This window comes from Colossoma macropomum, unplaced genomic scaffold (assembly GCF_904425465.1).
Source record: "Colossoma macropomum unplaced genomic scaffold, Colossoma_macropomum, whole genome shotgun sequence".
Lineage (NCBI taxonomy): Eukaryota > Metazoa > Chordata > Actinopteri > Characiformes > Serrasalmidae > Colossoma > Colossoma macropomum.
This window is the reverse complement of record NW_023494795.1, coordinates 10444937-10471886: the sequence shown is the minus strand read 5'-3', so window position 1 is coordinate 10471886 and position 26950 is coordinate 10444937. Positions and strand designations below refer to the sequence as shown.

The 26950-nt window shown below is 40.1% G+C and overlaps 1 protein-coding gene across 1 annotated transcript; it reads left to right on the top strand.

Moving 5' to 3' along the window:
* Positions 1-609: 609 nt before the first annotated feature.
* emilin1a (elastin microfibril interfacer 1a) lies at positions 610-24511 on the top strand. The gene is made up of 8 exons (XM_036581403.1): positions 610-1256; positions 13649-13768; positions 15506-15705; positions 15799-17880; positions 19794-19910; positions 20023-20040; positions 20133-20267; positions 22546-24511. Exons 1-8 carry the CDS (start codon positions 1120-1122, stop codon positions 22881-22883), a joined length of 3147 nt encoding a protein of 1048 aa, XP_036437296.1. The 5' UTR covers positions 610-1119; the 3' UTR covers positions 22884-24511.
* The last annotated feature ends 2439 nt before the right edge of the window (positions 24512-26950 follow it).

The window sequence follows — 26950 nt, the reverse complement described above, 5'->3', positions numbered from 1 at the left end:
AACTTTTTTTGGACATGGGGTTGTACATTAAAGCTGCACTATGTAACATTTAAGGATTTGGAGACCTAAACATACTCATTTACTGAGACAGAAACGGTGTTGCGCTTCATGCTGTGCCTTTCAATGATAGTTGAACACTTTAACCCAAACCACGTGACTAATAGTGTAAAAGATAAAAACATCAAAAACGCCAAAAACGCATTGACGGTGAGTAAAACAAGGGGAAAGAAATACCCACTATGCAAATAGATGGAACCAGGAGCCAATAGGAAAGAAGTAAGTTTTACTTACTGCTGCCAACGGCAACAGACTACATTGCAAAATGCCATTTAAGTGTAGGTCAGCTTTAGGTACAACACACCTTATTTGAGTTAAAGCAAAAAAGGATTACAGTATATACAGTAGAATACAAGAGGAGAGGCAGTTACAAAGTTTTTGGCAGGAACAGATAAGAAGATTTCATGATTTCATATCCTTCCATCAGGGTAATTCCGCTGCCTTGGAGAGAGAGAGAGAGAGAGAGAGAGAGAGAGAGAGACAGTGAGAGAGAGAGAGAGAGAGAGAGAGAGAGAGAGAGAGAGAGAGAGAGAGAGAGAGTGAGAGTGAGAGAGAGAGAGGCAGTATTCACATTAGGGTCTGAGATCTGTCTGACGCTCTCCAGCAGAGTTCGCCACTTTCCTCCACCCCATCAGCTGTGCGGGTGTCGGTGGGCTCCTCCACTCTGGCTGCTTCTGCTGGGAATGATGGAAGCGCTTCATCAGTCACTGAGACGTCTGACGGTATCAGACGCGTTTTTTGCGAGGAGCTGCTGAAATATATGAACACCGGTCAACGTGTGATGGACAGAGGAGACTGAGAGTTTGAGGGGGCTGAATGAGTCGCCACGAGTTTATTTTACTCATTTAATGACATTAAATAACATTCAAGAAAAGTAAAAGTAAAACAGGACGCTTTTCTGGATTTATACACTGAGAGGAGCGAAGCTGCGGCTGCCGCTCTTCCATCGGCAGATCTGGAGCAGAAGCGAACAGGAGAACTTCTCAGCAGATTCCTTCTTTTCTTCGATGTAGTTTCCCTCCTGAGTCGCTGGACTGAGGATTTCTCCAGTGTCTGAGCGCCATGGCGCAGCACTTGCTCTGCTGGCTTGTGGTCTTGGTGGTCTCTGGCCACATGTGGAGAGCTGGAGCGTCTAGATACCCTCAGCATGCGGAGCAGAGAGAGTCTGAGAGCGCAGCGAGGGTGGCCAGCAGACACAGGTAGGTCAACCAGCCCCCGGCACACCCTCACAGTCAGAGCTGGACCTTAGCTCGGTTATATGTACTTAAAGGACAAGTCCACCGATTTTTTACATTTCTGCACAATTAAATGGTTAAAATATAGTCATTCATAACGGAAGTCTATAGAGGCCATGAGAGATTTCTAATTTTCTGGATTGCTATCTTGAGATAACAAGTTAATTATCTTGTTATCTCAAGATAACAAGGTTGTTATCTGGACATAATGAGTTAGATATCATTTTGTCTCAAGATAACATCGTTATCTTGAGATTATGAGTTAATTATCTAGTGATCCCAAGATAACAAAGTTGTTATCTTGAGATCACAAAATAATTAACTCGTTATCTCACAATAACAATGCAGAAAAAATTATAGCAACAGCTCATGGCCTCTATAGTCTTGCGTAATTCAGAGTGGTCTGAACTACATCTATCTGTAGGAACTTATTGAGTGGTGATAGGAACCAGACGTCCGAAGCATTTAATGCCCTAAACACTTTTTCCTAGAAAGCTGTTATATGAAATGATTATAAAGATGCCTCAGAAATTGTTTTTTTGTAACTTTGAGATAAAGTTTTGTCCTTTTTTTTGAAGCCATTCGTGGTGGAGAGGTGTATGCAGCCAAAACAGTACCTCAAAAACCATATTTATCAGATTCACCACTATTTTACTCTTATCAACATTACATACAAACACGCAGAAGACACGCGTAGGTTCACTGGTTGTTTTGGATAGCAAATAAAATAAAAATAAAAGTAAACAGTTAGATTGCAGACATCACCACCCCTGGTTCCTGTCATCACCATATAAAAGAAATCTGAGTCAGCAAGTTTTTCTACAATGAACTCATAGGGTTCTTTGCATGGGGAAGTGGTTCTTCAGATTGATGGAGAATATGTTGTATATGGATCTGTGTAGAACCTTTTTGAAAATGGTCCTTTATAGCACCAAAATGGGTTCTAGTATTGTTACAATGTCAAGCATGTAACAGAGGAACCCTTTTTGGTGCTATATAACTCATGGCCCTAATAGAACCATTGCCTTTACTTAAAAACCCTTGAAGAACCATCTTTTCTAAGTGTGCACTTAAGTAGCCTTGTTGTGATCTATTTTTTTTAAAGTAATCTATTTGTACTCAGCTCCACTTTAGCCGTTCATGATGTGTTACTAATTTCTTTTTCGAGTTAATGTAATTATTTTTTGCTTGTTCAGCACATGAACTGCTGCTCACTTCTCACTTTTGAACATCACCATTTTATTCCAGACCAAAATGAGTCCAAGACTAGTGCCTAAAAAGTTCAGTTCCTATGCTAATGGACACACCCACTATGTACCACTGTGAAGCACTATGAGAAACTCAGCAGTTGAGGGAGAGTCATAGTTATCAATGCCTTCACTTGTCAATGAGTGTGTTTACATGCACTCAATAATCCGATAACTGCAGAAAATCAGATTTTGTCAGTAATCCGATCAACACATTTACATGCACTTGAGTAATCAGATAATGGGGAAACTCTGGGTCTACATGAGTCAGGCAATAATTGGATTTCTGCTTTGCAACCAGCCAATAGACTCACAGAAGAAGACGAGACGTAAACACAATGTAAAACTCAAACTTTATACCGCAGATTTTATTTGAAACATCGCGTCACTTTACCTGAAAATATGAACATACATCATCTAGAAGATGAAGAATATTCAAATATTTATTTCTAGTTTGGTTTCAGCGCTGCTCCAACGGTGTTTTGCTGCGTCTCGCGACTTCCACCGTCTGATCTCCCACATGCGCAGCCTGAGAAATCCAGTAAGAGTTCACATGCACTGAGAAATCTGATTACTGAGCTAAAATCCAGCTTTCTAGATCGGAGTATGGTGTTTACATGACCATTTGAATAATCGGATAACTGCAGAAATCTGATTATGATTGGATTATTGAGTGCATGTATACGCACTCAATGATCATGACTAAATGACTAAAGTGCTGTATTTGTGTGTACTAACAGAATAATTGTAGATTAGCCTCAGTTTGCATTAGTCTTATACAGTGTTTATACAAAACATAGAAAATTGAACTGTTAACTGACTCCTATCCATGAACAAGTGTTTAATATGGAGAAACCAAGGTCACAGTTCTTTTGAAAGCAGCCTGCTACGCCACTGTTGTCAGCAGCATATGTGCAATGGAGCTTGTGTTTAGAGTGTTTTAAAGGTGGTGACCTCCTCCTGCCCTGAGAGAGGGCATGACATGGGGGTTGACAATTCATATTATCTTCATTCATTACCATTGCTAGGCTACTTGAGGTGGCTGGTACCCTCTAAAAGGATTCTCAAGTTACAGTATTGTTACTTTAATGAAAACACAGTGACCTCTGTAGTAGCTGGTCAAAGGCTGTTAGCTTTGGCTGGCTCTTAAAAGCAACAGGGATACCAAATGCAATAGTAATAGCTATGACTGTGTTTTTTCCAAAAGCAATATAATAGTAGTAGTTGTTACTGGCTTTTCAACAGAAGGAATATCAAATGCAGTGTTCATAGATTGTTTTTACACTGCCTGCTAAATCTTTAGGGACACATAATATTAGATTTTCAAAATGTTGAAATACAATTGAGCAGGTTTATGTGGTCAGTTTGCAATAACATAACATATTTAAGGCCAACCAGGTACATTTTGAGGAAAACAGTATCATATTTGTAAGCATTCGTGACAGCGCTACCTTGAGAACAATGCCCACAGATTTTATCTTCAACCAATATTGGTCAATGGAAAGCAGTCACTTAACATTTTAATTTAACATTCTGGTGTATCTCACATAGTTATTTCTTAACAGAGAACTCATAGTGACCATATGAGACCTTAACTTAACATATTAAAGGCCAACCAGGTACATTTTGAGGAAAACAGTATCATATTTGTAAGCATTTTTGACAGCGCTACCTGGAAATTAATGCCAAAGGCCACAGATTTTATCTTCCTGTGGTGATATCAGTGCTCATCAGCGATCAAATCTTTTAAAACCACATTTGGAGCAAAAGATTTTCAATATTTTTAACAATAGCTTAGAAAAGACTGTCAAATCATAATAGAACCTACTCAAAACCTACACTTTGATGGACAGGAGTTCCAAATTATACTCAAAGTATTTGTAATTATCTATTTTATAACAAAAAAATTGTTGCTTATTTGATTGAAAAGTTGTAATGTACACATTAACATAATGCTGTCTTTCACATCCGACCTCACTTTAATGCTCTTTAATAGAGCTGAAACACAGCCTTTTTAGTAGAATGGGCCGTTAACCAGTATTTGTGCTTTGAGTCGCACTAGATATAAAAGAAAATGACAACTTCATCACTGTTACTACTTGATGGACCCATTTCTTCTTCCTCTGCAGCTTCTTCTTGTGCTCTCAGCATTAAAAATGCACATTGAACTTGATGTGAAGGTTTCAATGCGTTACACTAAGCCCTTTTTGGGCATCACCATCACTAAAATGCCATAAACAAAAGCACATATGCTGCTGCCAGCAGTGACTTGGCAAGCTGCTATTTTATCTTTAAAACTACTATGACCCCTCCAACAAATATCTATGCATGATATACCCAAACGTTCTAATAAAGAAATGTTAACTGGCTCGTGCTTTTAGACAGGCTTTTAATATAGGAGAACCAATATTGGTCAATAGAAAGCAATCACTTAACATTTTAATATAACATTCTGGTGTATCTCACATAGTTATTTCTTCACAGAGAACTCATAGTGACCATATGAGGCCTAATTTGAAACTGTGGCAAGGAAGCAAAGGGCTTAAAGTTGCCTAGTGTTTCCATCAACTTGCCCCCCAGTCAGACTAAGCTGCTGTTGGTTAGGCCTGCCCTTTTTTGGCTTTTCTTCACCCAGTGAGCTCGACCTTAGCTGCAGACCAGAGTCCTTAGCCGCACTCACTCTTGGGCTAGTGGAGAGCATCTACAGTGCTGGAGAAAGAATGCGCTGGCCCGTAGCGCTACTGCTTTGGATCCTCTGTTTGAACTCCATTTTGTTTTTACAGATGTGTGAAATATTACACGACCCGCGGTAGCTCTAACCTCCCTCTCCGTTAACGATCCAGATTCTTTCTTTGCCCACTAAGATCGCCCATTGTTTATAGTTATCAGAGATGAATTTGGGTTTCAGATGGATTTATTGTGTTCATATTTCAGTCTGCTGTGGGCAATGGCAGCACCTGCCAAGTATAAAACAGACACTGTATAATCCTATAACCCAGTTTGGCAGTTGTATCCGCTTGGAGGGTCAGTTTATCAGCTGGATTCACGCCAGTCATGGACCAGTTTGGCCCTGTTTGACTGTGGTCAGTAGAAGTGATATCAACCCAGGCTACAACACAGCTAAACATCCCATCAGCTCCACAAACAATTTGTGAAGAAGTGCAGAGGTTTGATTTGTTAAGTGATTTCTACTTGAAACAGGAAATGCGTACTTCTGTCGAACTCATGAAGACCATTAAACTTTTGTGAAGTTCAAAGATTGTTTATCCAATCATTAACAGATAAATGGAAAATACAGAAATGCACACTTGGCTCAAAGTTCCCTGAGTTATCCCACGCTACCTCCGCTTTCAGATACCACAAAACCACCAGGCCACATACTTATTGGAAGGGAGGGCAAGAACCAACTGGAATGAGACATATTTCAGGGCAATTTTGACCACAAGTTTGGCAAAATGTGGCCCTGGATTCACTGAGCAGCTCAGGATATCAGATCTGATACAAGATAGCGATGTGCTTTTCTACTAATTTAGATTCATGTATCCATAAGTGTTAATGAATTGATAATTGGTTACCCACAGAGAAGAAAACACGTGAAAAAAACAGACTTTGACCAACATTAATGTAGAGCTGTGGGCTTACCTGTTTATTACCTGTTTAGGTGAAATCACTGGTGTAGCAGAACACATTTTAAAACATGTTATAAAGGTCAAAAATACAGTAGGAAATTAGAATGTCTTTGATTTGGCTGAGTAACTGAGGTTCTCTTCAGATGACCTAATGAGCTAACAGAGCTAACTGGTGCAGCAGGTAGTGGTGAGGATTCATTGTCTTCTTACAGGTGCTAACATGTCAGTTTGTCAGAGAAATATATTTTCACCGTTTGTGGATTTAAAGTTATCAAAAAAGCTGTACCATACCTGGCCTCGCTCTCTTTGGCTTCTGAGTTACATCCTAACAACGTGCCCTTGGCGATGGGCTCATGTTGAGGCAGATGGGCTCACATTGAGGCAAAGTGTTGAGGTAGAGTGTAATATAATATAATTAGTTGTGAATAGAAGTACACTTACCACATTTTATAGCCCTGTTAAAATATAAAAACAACAACAACAACAACAACATTTATTTGTATAGCATCTTTTACAACTAGTGTTGTCTCAAAGCAGCTTCACAGAAAAGCAGTTTAGGAAGGATCAAAAGAATAAAAAAGGAAATAAGAGAAAAAGGAGTCCATGTATAGACGTAAGGATCCAGGTCCAAGCCCCCCATGAGCAAGCCAGAGGCGACAGTGGCAAGGAAAAACTCCCTTGGAGTAAGAGGAAGAAACCTCGAGAGGGACCCAGGCTCAAGGGGGGAACCCATCCTCCTCTGGTCGACCCCGGATAAAGAGAGAATGACTTAGCTGAAGAGATTTTGATGCAAAGAACTCAAAGCTGCTGAAATGACCATTTCAATGAAGGACCACTGCTCATTGTCACAAAACAGCTCAGTGTAGGGTGCAGTGGTTCTGGGTCAGGTTTGAATTGTTTGTCCGTTTTCTCTGTCTTTTTCTACAAAATCAAACTCTATACCCGAATAGTGATTTTAGTATTTGAAAACTGGCACCTTAAGTTGTTAGCCGAGTACTCAAGCACTCATGAACAGCCCTGATCTAAGATCAGCATTCTCAGTCCTTTTACAGACCTGTATCATTATGCAGTAAAAAGCAAACCTGACCCAGAACCACTGCACCCTACACTGAGCTGCTTTGTGACGATCAGCAGTGGTCCTTCATTTAAATGGTCATTTCAGCAGCTTTGAGTTCTTTGCATCAATGGGCCTAAAAGGCAGGGCATTGGCCTGATTTAGGTTTTCAAAGAGGCTGTCAGTCTCTCTCTCAGTAGGATTGAAGAAGCAAAGCCAGACAAGAGAGCTTCAAAGGAGGCCTTCAAGTCTGACCTGTAAGCCTTTGTTGACCTCTGGGCCTGAGCTTGCCTCCAAACAAAAAAGTGCTTTTAAGGATGCTCTTTGTGGTTAATCAAGAAGTACTTTGTGGTCAGTGCAGATCACAGGTTGCAGCTCTGTTTGGTAGACGTTTGCTAGTGTGGATGAATTAGCCCATGTTTATGCTTCTTCTGTTCTGAGCAGGAGCGTGTGAGCGCGATATGTTTCTTTTCATAGCTTCTTCATTCAAATTTATCTCTTGCTCTGTACCACATTCCTTGCCAAATTGGGCTTACCAGACTTTCCCAAATGGAGGGAAACTATTTATGCCCAGTCTCTCAAAGCATGATTTGCCAGGATATGGGGGAGAATGGTCAGAAGCTTGCTGTTTATATGATAATCAGTGTGTTTTATTTGTACATGAAATTATGCTGGCTGGTGCTGCCTGTCACAGAAAGTAGTAAAAAATAATTAGCCAACATACAAACCCAGGTATGCTACAGAATAGTGATTTATGTGCTACTAGTCCAGCTGAACAAGCAATGCAGTGCTAATGCCTTGGCAAACTACTGCCTGGTACAACCACAATGTAAAACACTCATATACTTTCTCAAGAGTGCCTTGAAAAAAACAGATTTGTCCTGTGTGGAAGTGAGGGAAAGAAAGGGACCATTGTACAGGATAAACACTTTTGGTTTCTTTATGATTAATGTGTCATAGACGGACGGAGATGACTAGAATAATGTTTCCTGTTTTCTGAGAATTGTGGATGTTACTGGATCTGAGCAAAGGCAAGAGATAGCTTTTAACCCACTTCAAAACACTCGCAGAAAATAGCACTGGAACAACCGCTTACTGTTCTGGCACCATCATTTCTTTTCATTTGTAATGCTGTAGTTACTGTAGTGTTAGCGACAGCTGGCTCTTTCAACTCCACACCCAGGACTTCTTTCAGAATTCAGTACATTCTGTAGTCATCAATGATGTGGTTCACTTTAGAGCATGAAAAATATGTGGGGCTCGGGTTGGGTTTAAATTTCCTGCATTTCCCCCGGCTTTAGTCTCTGTCTTCATTCTTCACCACTTCCACTACCTGAAATCGAGGTCCATGAGGCCCATGCTCATGAGAAAACAGGACCTAAACAGGGAACTGATTCAGGTAGTCACTCTTCAGTGCAGCCATGAGAGCATTTGGCCATTTGTTTGGCCAAAAAGATTATATGTTCAATATGTTCTCTGTAACATTTTAGAGTTCTAGTATTAAACAGGTGAAAGCCAACATCTTGCCATATCAGCACCGTACAGCATAAGAATAGCACAGAATGGAAACATTTGAGATGCTGTTCAAAAGCGCACACACAAAAAATCCCAGCAGCCATTGGGCAGAAGGCAGGAAACACCCTGGACAGGTCGCCAGTCTATTACAGTGCAAACACATACAATCACACACACACATATTCAAACCTTGGGGCAATTTAGCATCTCTAATTCAACTGACTGCATGTCTTTGGGAGAAAATCAGGGTACCCAGAGGAAACCCACACAGAAAGGGCCCTGGTCACTCGGACAGGGACTGAAACCCAGGACCTTCTTGCTGTAAAGCAACAGCACAACAGCGCCTTTTATTTATCCCTGCTGTAAAAGCCACTATCATCACTACACCATAAATGACACTATCCTGTCAGGCTTTATTCTGCACATAAAGGCCCAATCCCATTTCTTCTTTTTACCCCTACCCCTTGTTTTCGAGTGTCACCCTAACCCCTTGGAACTGAGTTACAAGGGGTAGTTGTTGAAATCTTGCCTTACGAAATGGGACAACCTTCAAATTAAAAAAAAAAACAAAAAACACTGCTTCATTAACAGCTACTAGCGCTGCTCTGTAGGCGACCCGGCCCGTCTTCAGTGATAGCAGAGAAGAGAAAAGTTCAGCTCCTCACTGCTGGGCTTTAGTTACATTTAGGGCATCATATGCTTTCAAAGAGGGGGAATAAGACAATTATTATTTATCACCCACCGCTAATTCTTTGGTGATATGAAGCTGAAGTCAGATATTCACCAGCTTCTTGTTCAAATTTTCCCGTTCCACCTTAAATGGTGCAGCAGTTACGTTCTGGTGCTTCAGGCGTCAGAACTGCTAGACTATTTAAGGTGGAATGGGAAAGTTAGCTAGCTAGCTACCAAGACATTAGCATGCTATTAGAGTTTTATTACAGTGCGATTTTTTACGCTCGTTATGAAGAAAACGACCATAATACACTGAAACAACATTAAACTAAGATAATACAATGATTATCGTAATTTTTTAACGAAAAAAATTCTTACATTTGTGGGTTTCTTTGGTCTTTCGCTCAGCCATCTTGCCAGTTTTTCTTTTTTTCTCATAACACTCTGTTTGGAGTGTCTCTGAAAAACCTCCGTTTGGAAGGCCATGTAGCCCAAACACTTCACCCTCCCCCTCTATCTCAGGGCTTTGCTGGATGATGGCACTTTGAATGCATAACTTCATGTAGCCCTCATAACAGTTTATAATTGGGGCAGTTGCTTGCCACATATGCACCTTCACAGTTTACAGTGTCTCACAATACACTGTATATATGTATATGCTGTATGTACAGTGTATACAAAGTCCAAGTAAACACCCCCCTCCAACATCGCATGCTCTCACCTGCACTTACTATGACACAGATGCACCCTTGAACTGAGAGGAATTAAAAGTTGGAACCGAGTTTGAAAAACAGAGATATGTGGCGAAAGCTGAAGCTTGTTTATGTTGTGCTCAGGGTCTGCGTTCTATTAGATTGTGTGAGCAAGACAGTTCTTGGGGATGCAGCACTGAAGCATTCCTGTTCCGACAGTGTTCGTGATAACGGGTGATTAACCAGCCTTGCAGGGATATTGTGATGGACCACAAGCTTTGGAATTTGGCTTTGATCCCTACCAATGAATTGCTTATTTCCCATCCAGTAGAAATAGCTGCATATAACCTCCAGCATTTTTGTCAAGAAGAAATTGTATATTGCACACAGCTATGTTGACTGTTTGAAACCTCACCCACACCAAGCTGAGTTCTTATCATGATGCTTTATCATATGATGCCTAGGGGTGATTATATTTCTCGTTATTGTGGTCCGTTACGCCACATTACGTCACAATATGCTTTTCTGAGTGTATTGTGAAAATCATCAGTGCTTAAAGAACACTGACCAACTGCATGTTTCATTACGAGAAGATAACTAGACTTGTTTAATTGGGTTTTGTCCAGTGTAATATGTGAAATGACAAAAAAAAAACATTTTTTTTGATAGTACTTTTAAATGCTGGTGTGTTTTGTCTGTTACAACTTATGAAACCCTGTGATGCAAACTGTGTATTGTGAAAATACCTTGAAGTAGACTGAAGTTATATTTTTGTTGTATCTCCCAACCTTAATAATGCCACATATGTTGAAAACAAAGTGGTTCGCTCTTAAAAATATGGTTCTTCAAGGGTTCTTCATAAAGACAATGGGCCTTATTCACCAATATCTTCTTAAGTTTTTTCTTAAATGTGTTCTTGAGAAAGGTCCAAAGAAAAAGTCTACGTCCGATTCATGACGTGTTCTTAATCCCCAGAATTGTTCACATCTTTGTGCTCTTGAGTGTGTGTCTTACCTAAGAACAAATCCAAATAAGAAAACACTGATGTCAGAATCTTATAAATAAATAAATAAAAACTGCATAACACTGTTGTCAGAAGAAAACCTTGTATCTCTATTTCTGTCACTTTTCAGTTTTTGACATAATTTGAAAATGTCTGTTACCCTTTAAATTGTGTGTAAATTTCATGATGAATGGACCAAAGGAAATGGCCAAAAATGACTTGGAAAAAAGTCTGGTTCCATTGACTTACATTAAAAGTAAAGTAGGTTTTTTCCTTCTCCTGTAAAGCTACCATTTTGGAGATACAAGGTTTTCTTCCGACAACAACGATAAGTTGCTTTTAAGAAGAAATTTCTGCTAGGAACGGGTGGTGAATGAGGCCCAATATTCCTATATAGAATTTTTGCATGCTTAAATGGTTCTTTGCATGGTGAAATAGTTCTTCAGTTTGATGGATAATGTGTTTTATGTGGATCAACATCAAATCAAAAAGGGTTCTTCTACTGTTAAAACCTTCACATCGCAACAATAGCAGAACTATGGCACTATTTTAGAACCCACTATTTTATTTTAAAAAGGTTCTATGTAGAACCATAAGCAACACATTCTCCATCAACCTAAGGAACCATTTCAACTTACAAAGTACCATTTAAACATATGAATGGTTCTTTGAGTGTTCATGGTTGTATCTAATTCTATACATGTTGGCTTTACTAAAGAACCCTTGAAGAACCATCTTTTTTTAAGAGTGTAGAATGAAATAGTTTGAATGAAATCCCCTCATTCATCATTGGATGCTTGATCACTGGATGTTTGATCATTCATCCTTCACAGTGTTTGATGTAGGATAAGCTGTGGTTTAAAAAAATAGCAGACAGTCTGAGCGGAGTGCTCACAGCAGGATGGGGATATCCCTGGAACAGGATGGGTGGATATCTGTGATCGTAAACAGTTTGAGATAACTGCGAAAAAAGTGTCAGGAAAGCACAAGTTAAGGGAGCCTGGCCTTGACGCCTTGGCCAGGCTCTGCGTTGTCACCAGAGACTTCACTGTTAGACAGGATGAAAATAATTTAGCCGTAGTTATGGGAGTTCAGGAAGAGGTGGTTTGTGATGTAAAAGATGCTGACGGATCCTGTGTGTCTCCACCGGGATTACACAAAAGGATGTAAAGGTCATAGTCTAACCACAGTTTAGGAGGTGGATGATGAATACCTAGGGCTGGGCAATGTAACCATAATTATCATTGTTGTAATGACTTATGTCACAATATCCTTCTCTGAGTATATTGTGGATATCGTCTCTCTTTAAACAACACTTTCCACTGCATGATTAGTCCTGTTTCATGGAATTTAGTGCAGAATAGTGTGTAAAATGTGCGTTAAAAACAATTTAAAAATGCTGTCCCATGTTTTCATGTCACTCCCGAAACACAGAGCCTTAGTTTAGCCACACCCTGCATTTTAGAGCAGGAAGTGAGACTGCATCCCTATCCCTCAGGGCCACATCGTGAGCAGTTAGATCTCACTGTTCTGAAATAAATGTGTTCCAAAGTCTGAAAATCAGTGTGTAACATTAAGAATTGTCATCAAAACACGTATTTTCTTTTTTTGCGTTTTAATGAAAAATATTATGATTTTATGTGTGTAAAACTGTTCAAAGCTGTGTTTGCTAGTCATGTACTGTCTAGTAAATTGTGACTACCAAAACATCTGGTAACAATTCTTCAGGGTTATGTTTGTTTAGGTAGTGACAAAACTCCAAGTCAGTTAATCAGGCATAACATTATGACCACCTCTTTGTTTCTACACTCATTGTCCATTTTATCAGCTCCACTTACTATATAGGTGCACTTTGTAGTTCTACAGTTACAGACTGTAGTCCATCTGTTTCTCTGCATACTTTGTTAGCCCCCTTTTACCCTGTTCTTCAGTGGTCAGGACCCCCATGGACCCTCACAGAGGAGGTATTATTTGGGTGGTGGATCATTCTCAGCACTGCAGTAACACTGATGTGGTGGTGGTGGTGTGTTAGTGTGTGTTGCGCTGGTGTGAGTGGATCAGACACAGCAGTGCTGCTGGAGTTTTTAAACACCTCAGCGTGACTGCTGGACTGAGAATAGTCCACCAACCAAAAATATCCAGCCAACAGCGTCCTGTGGGCAGCGTCCTGTGACCACTTATGAAGGACTAGAGGATGACCAACACAAACTGTGCACAGCAGATGAGCTATCGTCTCTGACTTTACATCTACAAGGTGGACGGACAAGGTAGGAGTGTCTAATAGAGGGGAAAGTGAGTGGACACAGTGTTTAAAAACTCCAGCAGCACTGCTGTGTCTAATCTACTCGTACCAGCACAACACACACTAACACACCACCATCACATCAGTGTTACTGCAGTGCTGAGAATGATCCACCACAATGAAACAAGGATAATGTTATGCCTGATCGGTGTCTATGATTGCATACATTTCTGTGCAAATGCTAATTACCCATGTTTTTCTCCATACATTTACACTGTATGTATGTGTATGTGTTTCTACAGGAATTGGTGTGCCTATGTAGTGACAAAAACTGTTAGCTGTGTTATGGAGGATGGAGTGGAGACATACGTGAAACCAGAGTACCAGCACTGTGCTTGGGGCCAGTGTTCCCGGGTGGTTGTGTGAGTGTTCCTTTTTTTGGTGGAACAGGAAATAGTATGTGGCTTGTCTTTTATCCCCAGTGACTGTCATGACTCTGTCTAGCTGGGAAGGCCTGGTCAACATCCTTCTGTTGTCATGACAAGGAATGAGTGCAGACACCACTAATAGACTCCTGATAAAACTACCCTGTGACTACCAAGAAACCCTGCTTTCTGTTTTTACCGAGAAAAATAATACATTGACCTAAAATGGCCATAATGATTTGACCACAATGATCCAAAATTTGGTAATGACTTGGGTACAATTTTGTTCCTAGATCAACAAGCACAGATAGGATGTCCTTTTTTAAAATGGCCATATATAGAATGACTTATTGTACTTGGAATTCAAAGGAGATACATTTCATAACAATGCCTTTGTTTCACGATTATTCACCAAGTAATGGTTCCAAAGAAAGCCATAATGTTGGTTCAGAAACCACATCACGAACTGTAAAGATGTAGAAAAATATTCTAATAATAATAGAAACTAAACTTCAGCTTGGTGCATTTATATGTAAAAGAACCTTTTGGATTACAGTCTCAGGTGTTTCAGTAAGAGTAAAATGAGGACTCTGTAAAAGCAAATAAATTTTATTTTACTCATCATTTTTTTTTATTATTTAATGCTATTTTTTGTTATCCAGTTCTGTCCTTTTGAGTCATGTGTGAACAGGAATACGTTAACAGAACAGGACAAATATTTTTCTGTCTGCTAAGCTGGGCTTTCTTAATAAATCACTTGGGCCTATTTTGAGCATATTCGTTCTGATACCTTGCTTACACAACATATACAGCATTTCCTAGAATTAACAAAGTTAACATGCATTGAAAACCTAATACTACACAGCAGGGGGGGTAACGATACACAAAATTCAAAATTCTGTTCAATACAATATGGTGGTCTCAAGGCAATGCATTTCTCAATACAAACAGGATTTTTGTAGGGGTGCAAAATAGGCCTTATGTTCATACATTAATGTTAATATTTTAAGTTTGCATGAACAGAGCACACATGCACACAAGGGGTCATGATTCAACAGAGCTCTGATTATATAGACTGGTTTGGCACAGATAAATAAAAGTTCTCCATTAGAACTCAGGGTGTTATGGAGCCCCTAAGGGGCTGTGGTTAAAAAAAAATAATAATGACATTGCGTTCCCTCGCAAATGTTTTGCATTCCCTCGCAAATGTTTTGCATTACGTCGCAAATGGTTTGCAATCGCTTGCAAAAGCTGTGCTTTGCTTAAGCTCAGAGATGAAGCAGCTCATTGAATTTACGTTGATCTTGGGTTGAAATATAAAGACGTGTAAAATGTTTCTCAAAATCAAACATGATTATTAGGCAATGTCATTGGGCACCTCTGGTCCTACGTTTGCTTGCTGTCAGACAAGCATATATTTTGCGAGGGAATGCAATTTTTTTGCGAGGGAATGCAAAACATTTGCGAGGGAATGCAATGTCATTAACTTTTTTATTTTTTAACCACAGCCTCTTAGGGGCTCCGTAGGGTGTGAAATGTTGAATGCAAGTGATTGTATTCATAGTATCTGATAGTAATTTTTAAAACGTTGCACCACTTTGTTCTGGCTTATCTGTTTTATTGTGATATTACACTTTAACCAAATCGCCCAGATCTAAACGGATAACATTATTTCAGCACATTTCAGTAGATATTTTGTGCCCACTGAAAAATATATCTTGCCTTACCTGACAGGTATCGGACATACAGAAGACCCAGGTACAAGGTTGCCTACAAAATGGTGACACAGATGGAGTGGAAGTGTTGTCATGGCTACTCAGGTGAAGACTGCAGTGTTGGCCCCAGTGGCGGCTCAGATTCCCATGTCATCACTTCCAGACCTTCGACATCACAGACTGGATCCAGTACCAGGAATGAAGAGAGGGGTGGAGAAGGTATAGGACTTACTATGGAAAGTGTCATTTTACTTCACATTAATAAAGCTACTAGCAACTAGTAGTATTTATGAGTATTTCTTTCCTCTTCAGGAAGAGGGGACAGTGATAAGATCAGACAACTTGAGGAGAAGATCCACAGCCTGACCAAGGAACTCCATGACATGCAGTCCACAATGCAAGGAATGAATCAGAAAATACACGAGGAGTCTCATCATGGGGGCAGTAGTGGTGGTCACAGTCCTGCTGACGCAGCCCAGCCAGAGATGCGGGAAACCATCAACAGCATCCAGAGCAAGTTGGATCTCCTGGACAACATGACTCAAGTACATGACAGGACCCTCATCAGCATCAACAACCATCTAGTTAGTGGCAGCGGTGCAGGCAACGAGCTAGACAGGGGAGATCGCTACAACACACTGAAGGAAGAGATTCTACGGGAGCTAGAATATCGTGTCACACTGTCCTGCTCCTCCTGCCAGACTGGAGTGGAGGACATTCGGCGGCTGCAGCAGGAGAACGAGGACCAGATCAAGGCAATGGAGAAGCACATAGAGCAGCAGCACAAGCACACAGTTGAGTTCCTGCAAAGGGAGCTGTCCCACTTACAGGGCTGTTGTAGCTCCATAGCGGACCTTGAGAGGAGAGTCAGTGCCGTAGAAAGAAAGGTCAGTTCTACTGCAGAATCATATGACGTCTTACAAAGCTGGCTTGAAAAGGAGTTGAAAGGGTCTGGTGGAAATGGAGGCCGAGGAAAGATATCGGAGGAGAGACTGAACACCCGCCTCAAAGAACTAGAGCGACGGCTGAATGGAACAGTGAGGAAAGCTGAGCAGAAATGCTCATACACTGAGAGCAGCATGAAGGAACTATTGCAAAGAGAGATCAACCAGATACGCAACTCTGTCCAGGGCAAAAACGTTGAGCATAGTTACAGAATTTCTAACATTGAGCTGGACGTCAGGGATCTGAGGGATTCTGTTGATGACCACAAGGGTCGTATAACTGAACTGGAGAACAAGACGTCTGTCTTTAACAGCAAGCTCAAATCTGCAGTTGCTTTGTGTGCAGAGACATGCGCTGCACAAGAAAAAGCAAGCAAAACTGAGGACACTGTGAAAACTCTGGAGTGGCAAGTAATTGCCAATCAGGAAAACATCCAGAAGTTTGACACCAAGCTAAAGGATCTCTCAGTGTCTGGCGACTCCCTGATGGACCGCATTTTAGACCTCAGTCAGGATGTTCAGAAAGTAAAGGATTTGATGGGCGAGAATGGTGAGAATTTCGAAAAGATTATCACTGAGGTAGAAACGCTAGGGAGTAATTGTGATGTCTGCAGTTCTGTTTTCAGTTCCCTAGAGAATGACCTCCAAAAGTTTAGTAACTCAACAAGAGATGCCCTGGAGAAATGGCAAGGTGAAATCACCAACTTGAGGAAGAGAGTCGATTCTGATGAGAGCACATGCTCACAGGTTTGCTCAAATCTACAGGAGGAAGTGGGCAAACTCAAGGAGGACGTGGAGAAATGCCAGGGGCAGTGCAAGATCAGCATGGAGGAGCACAAGAAACACACAAATGGACAGCATGTCATAACTAGCACACTGGGCAAAGAACTTAAGTCCATTCAAGGTGAGCTCTCAGGAGTCAAACTGACCTTCAACTCCATCAATGATACCCTGAAGGGGCTAGGTCGTACTGTTCAGAGACATGGCAGTACCATAACTGACCTGGGCACTTCTAAGGACAGGATCTTCTCTGAGATTGACAAGATCCAGCGGGATCTGAATGAGCACGTAGAGGACAGTCTAGGACGCTTCAGCAATGTTAGGCATGAGATCCACAACTTCAACAGCAAAATATTGGTTGAGATGGGTGAGTGCAAACGTGCTGGCGAGGGGCTCGAAAAGAGGCTTTTGAAAATGGAGGACGTCTGTGGCAGGCTGGACTCGCTTTCAGAGAGCCTGCAGCACATCAAGGACGGACTGAGTAGACATGTGTCAGGACTCTGGACCTGTGTCAATGGGCTCAATGCTACCATCATTACTCAGGGAGAGGCCATAGACAACATTCAGGACATTCATTTGGAGAACATCCATGAGATGATGGATAACCTTAACTCCTCACTACTGCACTTCCAAAAAGAGTTCCAGACCTTCACTGAGCAAGACTTTACTGGTGAGTGTCCAAGAATACAGAAAGTAGAATAGTAGCTTGGTCATTAGACAAATAAATGATAACACATAAGTGATGATAACTTACATTGGATTTGTTTATGTCCATGATCCAACATCCAAGTTCTAGAACTGAGTTCTAAAACCCAAAGTTTACATTATGTTCATTGCAGTGAATTACTTTGGCAGTGTGTATATATACATAAATTGGAGAAGGATAAAATAGTACCACACAATGTTTTCCAAATTTGCAGTTGTATAATTCCAACCATACAACATTTTTGCAAGGTCTACAGAGAATCTGACTTACTTGTCTCTCCATCCTAAAAGTGTGCATGCTAGACAATTTGATATGAATCAAGAATTAGACATCACACTCAAACATTCAAATATGATTCTTCCAAAGACTGTCAGTAATAATTATCATCACATTTTACACAATTTGAATGGACAGAATATTACTCATTATACAACAGTTCCGGCCACGCAAGCTGATTGGTTGAGAAGTGTTCTAACTGTGCTGTTATTTCACCATAACAGCACGTTTTTTTCACAAACACTCCGCTGTATCACTCCGCTGAGACACCGTTGCTAAGCAATGACTTTGACAGCTGTAGGAGACGCTTAAGCCATTTGAATGTTTTTACTTCTTAAGTTGCACACAAACAGAAAATTGACACTTTTAAGATCACATTTGACCGACAGCTGATTTGGTCAGACTCTGAAGATGAGACAACACTAAATTCCGAAATTGTCATTACCACTGAGCAGCTTTTCAATCGGCAGCTGTGACAGAAGAACAGCTAAACAACCTGGAATCAGCCAGAAATGAACCCAATACCATTCGCCAAACTAAATGGGCTGTAAGATGCTTTACAGACTGGCTGGATCAAAACAACTTTAATATTGATCTGGCAAAAATTGACAAAACTGAGCTAAACTTGATATTGTGGCAGTTTTATGGCTCAGTCCGACTCTGAAGACGAGACTACATGTTTGGCGAATGGTATTGGGTTAATTTCTGGCTAATTCCAGGTTGTTTAAATGTTCTTCTGTCACAGCTGCTGACTGAAAAGCTGCTCAGTGTTAATGATAGTTTTGGAATTTAGTTTAAGGAGCTGGAGAACGAACTGCTGGCTTTGCAGTGAGCAGAGTTCGTTACTCTGACGTAGCAACAAGCTGCTCCGTGATGTTATTTCGCAATAACACACTCCCTCTCGTGTTCTATTGCTTAATAATTAAATAAACAAATATGTTGTAGCGCAGTGGGTAATACTGCTGCCCTGTACATAGCAAACTGGGTTCAGTTCCCCACCCTGCCAATGGCTATACCATTATTCAATCACGTTTTACTGTAGTTAAACTGCAGTCACTCTGTGTAAGAGCAACATGCACAAGGATGCAGGTAGGAAACAAATAGGGACTAGACACAAGCACACTGTTCGCAAAATAAGGATAACATGGTCCTGTAAATGGTTGTTTTGTAAAAATGAATGGCAAATAATTTAGCCTAGCCTACTGCCTGTTCAAAACAAGTTTTACATTCTACATTTATCCCACTTATTATCTAAAATCCGCTGACCATCTTTCACCCTGTGGACAATTCTGGAGTATAACACACATTGTTATACATCAGGGGTGTCCAATCTTATCCACAAAGGGCCGGTGTGGCTACAGGTTTTCCCTCAAAACAAGCTGAAGCACACCTGATTCCCCTGTTTAATCAGCTGGTTTCAGTCTTCAAACTGTTGATCAGGTGATCTCCAGCTTTGCTGGAATGAAAACCTGCAGCCACACTGGTGCTTTGTGGATAAGATTGGACACCCCTGCTTTACATCATGCACTAAGCTACTCCGACTTTGTTACTATTTTTAATTAACTTTTTTTTACCTTCTTTTAATTTTTTTTTAATTCCAGGGCCACAAGGACCACAAGGAGAGCGGGGCTTACCAGGCATAGCAGGGCCAAGGGGCCCCCCTGGCGAAGAAGGTCCACCAGGAAAACCAGGAATTCAGGGTCCAGTGGGACCACCAGGTACAGAAATTTTCTACTGAAGAAAGTAAATACTTTTTTTATTATTAAATACAATGATGTATTGTATGCTGAGCAGTGATGACATTACTTATGTCCCCCTTTTGCTCTGCAGGCCTCAGAGGTGAGGAGGGTAAGTATTTTTTCCTCATTTACTTCAAGAGCAAACATTTCATTTCTTTGCCATAGCCATCTTTACAATGAGCTTGTCTTGTCATGTAACAGGACCTCCAGGAGATGATGCAAAAGTACCGAGGCTGTCGTTTTCCGCAGCCCTAACACGACCACAGAACGATCCAGGCACCATTATCTTTAACAAGGTTTTTGTTAATGAAGGACATTCGTACAATCCATATACAGGTATCTTAACATCTGTTATTGACTTTAGTCATAATAATAGTCTAAACAGTCAGAATTATTGTTTATACAGAATTTCCTCAGTAATTTATAGTTTGTTTCCAAGAAAGTTGGGATGCTGTGTAGAATGTAAATAAAAATGCAGGATGCATTGATGTGCAAATCATGTAAACTATATTTTTAAAGGAAAATACTACAAAGACAACAAATCAAATGTTGAAACTGAAAAATTGTATTGTTTTTTTGAAAAATATGGGCCTGTTTACCACTGTGTTTCATCACCTCTTCTTTTAACAACACTCTGTAAGCATTTGGGAACTAAGGAGACACTGCTGTAGTTTTGAAAGTGAAATGCTTTCTCGTTCTTGTTTGATATAGGATTTCAGCTGCTCCACCGGTTGGGGGGTCTCATTTGTCGTATTTTTCATTTCATAATGCGGCAAATGTTTTCAGTCGGTGACAGATCTGGACTGCAGGCAGGCCAGTTTAGCACCTGGACTCTTTTAATATGTATGGAGCAATGCTGTTGTAATACGTGCAGAATGTGGTTTGACACTGTCTTGCTGAAATAATCAAGGCCTTTCCTGAAAAAGATGCCGTCTGCATGGCAGCATATGTTGCCAAAACATGTATCTAATGGTGCACTCACAGATATGATGTCACCCATACCATGTGCACTAATGCACCCCTATACCATCATGAATACTGGCTTTACTGTACGCTGATAACAAGCTGAGTGGTCTTTAGCCCGGAGGACACAGCGTCCATGATTTGCAAAAAGACTTTCAAATGTTGATCCGTCAGACCACAGGACACTTTTCCATTTTCCCTCAGTCCATTTTAAATGTGCTCAGGCCCAGAGAAAGTGGCAGCCTTTCTGGATCCTGTTTATATATGGTTTCTTCTTTGCGTTTTAGAGTTTTAACTTGCATTTGTGGATGCAGCAACGAACTCTTTCACAGACAGCGGTTTTCAGAAGTGTTTCTAAGCTCATGCAGTGATTTCCACTACAGAATCATGTCTGTTTTTAATGCAGTGCTGCCTGAGGGCCCAAAGATCACAGTCAGCATATACTGTTTTTTGGCCTTGTCCCTTGCATTTAGAGATTTCTCCAGATTCTCTGAATCTTTTAATTTTATTATATACTGTAGATGATGAAAAGCAAAAGTTCTTTGCTATTTTACGTTGAGAAACGTTATTCTTGAATTGTTGCAGTATTTGCCCTCTCAGTCTTTCACAAAATTGGCGAACTCCTCCACATCTTTACTTCTGAAAGACTCCACCTCTCTGAGATGCTTTTTTATACCCAATCATGTTACTGACCTGTTGCCAATTAACCACCAGGTGTTTTTATTAGCATTATACAACTTTATCAGCCTTTTGTTGCCCCCGTCCCAACTTTTTAGGAACGCGTTGTTGGCATCAAATTCAAAATGGGCAAATATTTTTCAAAAAAACAATAACAGTTCTCAGTTTCAACATTTGATTTGTTGTCTTTGTACTATTGTCCGTGAAATTTAGGTTTTAAATTATTTGCACATCATTGCAGTTTGTTTTTATTTACATTTAGCACAGCGTCCCAACTTTTTGGGAAATGGGTTGTAGATTGATTGATTTTTGGATAACACTTTACTGAAGGCCAGCATACGTACAGCTACATGACACTTACATTAGCCTTAATATAGGCTTATTCCAACATCCGTCAGTTACCATAAAGGCTGCTTTTGTCAGTTTTTATGTCATTTCACCTTAGCTACTATTATAACAGTGTGCTTGTGTTTTCTGACTTATTAGTCCTCTGCTGGTATGGTAGGTTCTGAGTCTTAATTTACTTTGGCTCAGGCTGTGCTAGTCTTATTGAAATTGATTTTTTAGTTATTTAGTTTATTAAGTTATCTTTAGTTCTAGGTTTCAGCATTGACACTGGCTTTTTTCTGGCAGTGTCTTAGCCTAAGGGTACTTTGGACCTTTTTGTACTACCTAGGATATATTCTCTAAGTGGTCAACAAAACACTTTTGTAAGTCGCTCTGGATAAGAGCATCTGCTAAAAGCCGTAAATGTAAATGTAAAGAGCAACTGTAGCTTTATGCAATTAGCATTTATAAATGTTCGTATAGGTTTAAGTTAGTGGTCATGAAAGGCATATGTAGGTGTTGTATAGCCTTGTAAATACTGCACTTCAGTAAAGTGTTGCCATTTTCATGATATGCTAATTAACTGATGTCAATGACTTACATATATGGAGTCTAAAACAAGTGTTTTGCTGTGATGTTTCAAAAGGCACATTCACGGCACCAGTGAGCGGTCGTTACTTCTTCAGCGCAGTTCTGACTGGTCATAAGAACGTGAAGATTGAGGCAGTCCTGTCTAAGTCTAACTACGGTATTGCCCGTGGAGACTCTGCTGGTTACCAGCCGGAGGGCCTGGAGAAGCCCATAGCTGAGGCCAGGCAAACCCCAGGCTCCCTGGTCATCTTCAACATCATACTCCCACTACAAGAGGGAGACACTGTCTGCATTGACCTGGTCACGGGTAAACTGGCCAACTCTGTTGAACCTCTTACTATCTTCAGTGGAATGCTACTGTATGAGGAAGTGGATGCCATTGCTACTCCATGATCAAGAGAAGAACTGTGGTTGTAGATTTGTGGAGTTAAAATTGAAGAACTTGAGAAATAATCTGCTTTTTACAGTGTTCAGTGACAGCTATGAAACGGTATGTATTATACGCTGCCAGTCAAATGTTTAGATACATCTACTCTAAGAAGGATTGTCCTTGTTTTTAGCCTACTATTTTACTCATTTTAGAATAAACGAAACCAAAGTATAGGAAGACATGGAATTATGCAATAGGCATAAGAAAAAACTTTTTTTCAAGTCCCGATGTCAACTTTATGCACGCTTAGCATTACGATCTGCGCTATTTGTTTTGGTAAGAACTTTTAAAAAAGTATGCAAGCATAAGCCTGTACTTCAAAATGTCTTTAATATTATGAAATTGTACAATCAGTTGTGTCTAAACTTTTGACTGGTAGTGTACATTCAGGTTTATTAACTATTTGAATACCACCTGTGACGTTTTTGGGCACAGGAAGTCTGTTTGTGTCAGAACAGTGAAAGATTTAAATGTTTTGACTCTAAAGCTGTTGTTTATAGTCATTTATAGTAACATGTATCACTGCTTTGGGAAATAGTATTAATGTGTTTTACACAAAGCAAGACTGTATTCTTTCAATGGCTTTGAGTTAATGCTGTTACGTGCACCACTGTAAGTGCTTTTCCATTTGCTCTGACATTTATCTAGCGAGCTCTCCTAGATGGGAGAGTTAACTCTCAGAATGTAAATTGAAGTGTTGCCAAACTCCTCCTCCAACCACTGCCTTAAAGCCAGTTCCTTTTGAAGTGCAAGGCTGAATTCAGAATGATCAGGGATAGAGAGAGAGAGAGATGTCCTGAAAATATGTATTTCTGGACTTTCAGGCAGAAGTTTTTCCTCAAAGACCCCACTGACAGCTTTCTCTTAAATTGCCAATACATATGTCTTTATTATTTTAATCCATTTGCTGTTTTATTCATTCATGTTTCTGTTTTTTTTTACTTTAAAATCACCTTATTTGGGAATACAGGCCTCACTCCTGTGCGAATACAATTCAGTGAGCGCAAACAAATCTTGGCGTGCTCAGAAGAGAACAATTTAAGACCAGAGGCTATGAGAAAGGATGGCTTTTCAAACCCAGTCCTCCAACCACAGAACTCTAAGAGTGTTGTAAATGGTTGCATAACTGTTTTTTTACTGTTCCCTTGACAATTGAACTTTTACACTTCAAATAGCTCTTCAATCAAGTTAAATATAACACTTTGCAGCTCATGTTTCTGCCAGGAATTCCAGTGTGTGACATGAAGACTCTTGGTGGTCTGAGGCAAATGGAAAACTTGAATGTGTTTTCACCAAGGATGTTGTGAGAACAAACACTGACCTCTCAAGCTCCATTAACCTAAATGAAAGAAGAACAAAGGAATGGGCCTGCACAAAGCCCACGGACTTATGTTTCATTAAGTGTTAATTTTGCTGAGATTTCAGTGGCTTTTTTTTATTTGAGCTGAAGCAGATACAGAGTGGATCATCAGTTTGAGTAACTATGTATATGAAACATTGCCTATATTTGGTTTTGTACCCCAAATTCCCATGGTTCCTGTACAATAATAAACTACACCAAATACAGACCATGTAATGATTCGCCACTCAACCTTGCTGTGGGAACTTTTTTTTACTCTTTTCTGGGGCTGGTTAACATGATGACAACTCCATATGCAATGTTTTGAGGGATATACACAGATCAGGCATAACATTATGACCACCTCCTTGTTTCTACGCTCATTGTCCATTTTATCAGCTCCACTTACTATATAGGTGCACTTTGTAGTTCTACAATTACAGACTGTAGTCCATCTGTTTCTCTGCATACTTTGTTAGCCCCCTTTTACCCTGTTCTTCAGTGGTCAGGACCCCCATGGACCCTCACAGAGCAGGTACTATTTGGGTGGTGGATCATTCTCAGTACTGCAGTAACACTGATGTGGTGGTGGTGTGTTAGTGTGTGTTGCGCTGGTCTGAGTGGATCAGACACAGCAGTGCTGCTGGAGTTTTTAAACACCTCAGTGTCACTGCTGGACTGAGAATAGTCCATTAACCAAAAATATCCAGTCAACAGCGTCCTGTGGGCAGCATACTGTGGGCAGTGTCCTGTGACCACTGATGAAGGACTAGAGGATGATTAGCTCATACTGTACATCAAGAGATGAGCTATCGTCTCTGGCTTTACATCTACAGGGTGGACCAACAACACAGGTGCGTCTAATAGAGTGGACAGGGAGTGGACACAGTGTTTAAGAACTCCAGCAGCACTGCTGTGTCTGATCCACTCAGACCAGCACAACACACACGAACACACCACCACCACATCAGTGTTACTGCAGTGCTGAGAATGATCCACCACCCAAATAGTACCTGCTCTGTGAGGGTCCATGGGGTCCTGACCACTGAAGAACAGGGTAAAAGGGGGCTAACAAAGTATGCAGAGAAACAGATGGACTACAGTCTGTAACTGTAGAACTACAAAGTGCACCTATATAGTAAGTGGAGCTGATAAAATGGACAATGAGTGTAGAAACAAGGAGGTCATAATGTTATGCCTGATCGGTGTACACCATAGCATATTTGCAGGGTTGAAAAAAATACTTAGAAAAAGTAGTGATGGCTGAAATACTGAATACACAGTCATAAATGTGTTCAGTAATGTATTCCATTACAATAAAAAAGTAATGTAGTCAGAATACATTTACAATATGTTTACAATACATCTTGGCACAAGGGAAAACTATTTTTTGTTTACTTAACCCTCTATTGCACTACGTTGCCTCTGGGCAACAAACCCATTTTCCTCACTTTATACTAACATCTTATATATTTAATGATGATGACAGGGGTAATAATAAAGGGAAGAGTTCAAGTAAGTCAATAAAATGATGTATTTGGTCATACGATCTCTTAATTGAGACTTTTACACCTCTTTTTTAACATTCAGTATGATTTGTTTTTGTTATGAAAAATTGCTGAAGTATGTTTGTTGCCTAGAAGCAACATTGTAGAGCAGTGGAATGGACTAAGCCAGTCACAAAGCCAGATCTAACCATGGCTTTCTATAATTTCTTCCCATTGTAGCACAATGTTGCCTCAGGGCAACATACCCCAAAAGGACCCCTGCACACATTATTATTTTGTTATTTTGTTATTATTTGAATTTCATGCAAGAAATGTTAATCGAGTATTGTTTTTTTTTTATTGCTCTCATAATGTGTGCAGTCACTGTTACTTGTTGGCATTTTTTTATGTAGATAATAACTGTATAACTAATAAATAACTAATGCAACACTCACAAACATGTCCACTACTGCAGAGATTATTAGCTTGCTACCACACCTCAGTAAAACGGAGATTAATAACTGGCTCATCAGCTTGATTTATCAGTCTACTCAGGCTTTAGTATGAGCTTCAGTGTTTGTAAAAAAGCTGTTAATTGAGATCCTCTTTAGACTTCATCTAACAAGCACATTTGCTATATGCCATAGTTAACAAATAAGCATTGATGGTGTTTCTTTGAAGATTGTATGTTTTTTGTTATTATTCAGTGGCTACATATTCTAAAAGTATTCCTCTAGAAGTGTAAAAGGTAACTGTACACTGAATACCGCTTTTTAAAAAATGTTACTTGGACTGAACACAGGTACTTAATTTGCAGTGGTGGGCAGTAACGAAGTAAATGTAATTCGTTACTGTACTTAAATAGTTTTTTCGTGTATCTGTACTTTACTGAAGTATTTCCATTTTGGGTGACTTTTTACTTTCACTCCACTATATTTCAAAGTCGAACATCTTGCCTTTACTCCACTACATTATGCAAAATCTGTCGTTTCTTTTGATTTATGTGTGCATTAAAACGTAACGTCAAAACAAAAGAAGCATGAAGCAAGAACACCATCGACCCAGTGCAGCACACGGTTCAACGACAGTGTAACAGTGTAAAATTTTAGGAGTGTCTATTCGAACATAAATAATGGAACTAACCTAACATTGTGTAAATAGACCACAATATAGAAATATGTGCACATATGCAGTTGTGACTGTC